Source organism: Chenopodium quinoa, unplaced genomic scaffold (assembly GCF_001683475.1).
Source record: "Chenopodium quinoa cultivar QQ74 unplaced genomic scaffold, ASM168347v1, whole genome shotgun sequence".
Classification (NCBI taxonomy): Eukaryota; Viridiplantae; Streptophyta; class Magnoliopsida; order Caryophyllales; family Amaranthaceae; genus Chenopodium; species Chenopodium quinoa.
In genome coordinates, this window is record NW_018744367.1 from 2,531,071 (window position 1) to 2,535,339 (window position 4,269).

Here is a 4,269-nt window from a genome sequence, read left to right on the forward strand (position 1 = left end):
ATAAATCGTGTTAAATATATATGGTGGTAACACTAGTGTTGAAATTGTGCAGATTGTGTATGCAAAATTACAACGTTTACACTAGCTTAGGTCTCGTTGGAGAAGAACTGCACAAATGGCTGAGATTCCCGAACAACTTGCTGCAAGGTTGAGAGCTCTTGAGCAAATGAACTAGAACCTTGGAATGTTGTTGCAAAACCAGCTGAACAACAACAACAACCACAACAACAATGACAACGACCCTCAAGCCGCCATGGCTAAGAAACTTGCTACACTGAAACCTCCACTATTCATGGGGAAGGAAGATCCCATGTTGGTTGAGAACTGGGTACGTGACTTTGACAAGATTTTTAATGCTGCTGGTACCCCTGATGCTCAGAAGGTGGACCAAGCCACTTTTTATTTACGTGAGGCTGCTGATATTTGGTGGTAAAATGAAGGAGTTGCTATAAGAGCTCAACATAACTTTAACTGGGAGGCTTTTAAGAAAGCAATCAGGAATCGATTTTTTCCTTAATATATCAAGAGACAGAAGTACAACGAGTTCAGTAGGTTTAACCAAACTGCTGGTATGAGTGTGCAGGAGTATGCTGAGAAATTTAATGAGTATGCTAGGTTTTGTCCTAATGTAGTGCCTGATGAAAGATCCAAGGCTCAGAAGTTTGAAGATGGATTGACTTTTAGGATCCAAAAGAAGGTGATTGGGGCTGGCACTGCTGCTACCTATAAGGAGGCCTATGATAGAGCTTGTAATATCGAAAGGATTTTGAAGCGTGAGCAGGAGGTTAAGGATAGGCGCAAGAGGAAGGGGAATGGTGAGAGCTCATCAAACCATCAAGGATATGATAAGAGACCACGCCTCGGGGGTAATAACAATGGGAATGGTGGAAATGGTCAGCAGGGAGGCCATAACAACAACAATCGAAGCAATAACCACCGGGGCCAGGGATAACAGAATCAGCAAGGATCTCACAATTGACCATGTTGTAAATGTGACAAGAGTCATCCAGGACACAACTGCAATGGAGATTTGCTTACTTGCTTTGAATGTGGGGAGGTTGGTCACAAGAAATTTGAGTGTCCAAAGAAGCAAAATGGCAACAATCAAGCACAGAATGGGCAAGGTAATAACAATGGCAATAATGGAGGTGGTTATAGGAGGAACTCAAACTACAACAACCGCTTCAATAACAACAATTCTTAGGGCCAAAATGGCAATGCTCAAGGAGGGAATGGCCAAAACAACAACAACAACAATGACGGAGAAAGTAACCACAATGGAAATGGTAGGACCTGTAATGGAAGAATCTATGTTCCCCAGAGTGAGATTGACTCCAATGCTAACATTTTGACGGGTACTTTTCTCGTGAACTCAAAACCTGCTTATTTACTTTTTGATTCTGGGGAATCTCATTCTTTTGTAGCCACTTCTTTTGTGAATAAACATGCTTTAAATCCTTCATCTTTGTATCAAACCAACATAACAATTCCGTCTGGGGAGGTAGTTCCTTGTAAATCCATATACCAAGGCATTCCAGTTAACATTGTTGGAACTGAGTTGCTTGCAAACCTTATTCAGTTTGACTTAACTGACTTTGATGTAATATTGGGAATGGATTGACTTAGCAAGTACAAGGCTAGAATTGAGTGTCATACCCAAAAGGTGTCTCTTAGGGGACCAAGGGGGAATAGAATCTCTTACTAGGGAGTTGTGTCAAAACCAAGGATCAATATTGTGTCTTCCATGAATTTCCATTCTTATATCCGAAAGGGCTACCCTATTTATTTATGCCATGTGCAAGATGTGAGTGTAGAAGAGAAGTCCATAGATCACATTCCAGTGGTGAAAGAGTTCCAAGATGTGTTTCCAGACGAAATCCCAGGTATGCCACCAATGGCAATAAGGGAGATGGATTTCAAAATATACTTAGTGCCTGTGACTAGAGCTATTTCTAAGGCACCATATAGAATGGCACCAGCAGAGATGAAGGAGTTGAAGGTACAGTTGGAAGAGTTGTTGGAGAAGGGTTATATAAGGCCAAGTGTCTCACCGTGGGGAGCACCGGTTTTGTTTGTGAGGAAGAAGGACGGACCCTTAAGGTTGTGTATTGATTACCGAGAGTTAAATAATGTCACTATAAAGAACAAATATCCATTGCCTAGGATTGAGGACTTGTTTAATCAGCTTAAAGGTGTTGGGATCTTTTCAAAGATTGACCTGAGGACGGGATACCATCAATTGAGGATTGTTGAGGAAGATATACCAAAGACAACCTTTTGCACAAAATACGGAAATTATGAGTTCATTGTTATGCCTTTTTGACTCACTAATGCTCCGAAAGCTTTTATGGATCTCATGAATAGAACTTTTTAGCCATATCTGGATAAGTTTGTGGTAGTGTTCATAGATGATATTTTGGTGTACTCGAGGGATAGAGAAGTGCACGAAGTACATCTAAGAAAAGTGTTGGAGATTCTTAGAGAAAAGAAGTTGTATGCCAAATTTTCAAAATGTGAATTTTGGCTAGAGAAGGTAGCATTTCTAGGCCATGTGATCTCAAAGGAAGGAGTTGCAGTGGACCCATCCAAGATCCGGGCTGTTTCTAATTGGCCAAGACCAACAAGTGTGACTGAAGTAAGGAGTTTCTTAGGGCTTGCTGGATACTATAGAAGATTCGTGCAAGACTTTTCGAGGATAGCTCAACCCTTAACAAATTTGATGAAGAAAACTACTAAGTTCCAGTGGGATGAGAAGTGTGAACAATCTTTCCAAGAATTGAAGCGAAGATTTACCTCAGCACCAGTCTTAACCTTACCATCAAGGACTGAAGGGTTTGAATTTTATAGTGACGCATCTAAGAATTGCTTTGGGTGTGTACTTATTCAACATGGGAAGGTTGTAGCTTATGCATCAAGGCATCTCAAGCAGCATGAACAGAATTACCCTACTCATGATTTGGAGTTAGGAACTGTGGTATTTTCTCTCAAGATTTGGAGACACTACTTGTATGGTGTGAGATATAAGGTGTATACGGACCATAAGAGTCTTAAATACATATTCACACAGAGTCATTTAAACAAGAGACAAAGGAGATGGCTTGAGGTGCTAACCGATTACAACCCAGATATTCTATATCATGAAAGAAAAAGGAGCAACAACTGAGTTTGATGTCGATGATAGTGGAACAGTGAAATACAAAGAGAGATGGTGTATTCCTAAAGACGAAGATCTTAAAAGGAAGATTTTAGAAGAAGGTCACAACACCCCGTACTCTGTACACCCGGGAGGAGATAAGCTCTATAAAGATCTTAAGCAACATTTTTGGTGGCCGAACATGAAGCGTGAAGTAGCCGAGTTTGTGGCAAAGTGCCTTACATTTCCGAAAGTGAATATACAACATATGAGACTTGGAGGGAAACTGTAATCGTTAGATGTGCTAGGATGGAAGTGGGAGTCTATCTCTATGGATTCTGTGATGGGATGCCGCTTACAAGGGCAGCAAAGAATGCTATTTGGGTCATAGTTGATCGTTGAACGTAGACAACAAGATTCATAGCAATAAAGGACACTTAGAATGTGAATCAGTTGGCAGACGCCTATGTGAAAGAAATTGTGAGACTACATGGAGTTGCTAAAGATATCATTTCAGACAGAGATCCCAGATTTTTATCAAAGTTCTGGGAAATGTTCAACAAGCATTTGGCACTATCCTGAAGTTTAGCACAGCGTTTCACTCTGCTACATATGGATAAACAGAGAGAACAATTTAGACCCTGGAGGACATGTTGAGAGCTTGTGTGATGGACTTTGGTGGATCGTGGGACGAAAGATTACCTATGATCGAATTTTTCGTTTAATAACAGTCATCATGCGAGCATAGGAATGGCACCTTATGAAGCATTGTATGGGAGAAAATGTAGAAGTCCCTTATGTTAGAATGATATCAGTGAGTCTTTGACTTTGGGGCCAGAAATGATTGAAGAAACAACGAAGCAAGTTAGGCTTATCCAGGCAAACATGAAGGCAGTTCAGGATCGAAAAAAGTCATATGTAGACCAGAATAGAAGAATAGTGGAATTTGAAGTCGGGGAAAAGGCTTTACTTAAGGTTTCACCTACCAAGGGAGTCATGCGGTATGGTAGGAAAGGGAAACTAAGTCCTAGATACATTGGGCCGTATGAAGTATTAAAGAGAGTTGGAGAGGTGGCACACCAACTAACCTTACCCATGGAGTTAGCCAATGTTCACAATGTTTTTCATGTTTCACA

At 40.8% G+C, this 4,269-nt stretch overlaps 1 protein-coding gene across 1 annotated transcript; it reads left to right on the top strand.

The window, feature by feature from the left end:
- Positions 1–253: 253 nt before the first annotated feature.
- Positions 254–952, top strand: LOC110696446 (probable serine/threonine-protein kinase nek1). Its single transcript, XM_021873732.1, has 2 exons — positions 254–382; positions 527–952. Exons 1-2 carry the CDS (start codon positions 254–256, stop codon positions 950–952), a joined length of 555 nt encoding a protein of 184 aa, XP_021729424.1.
- The last annotated feature ends 3,317 nt before the right edge of the window (positions 953–4,269 follow it).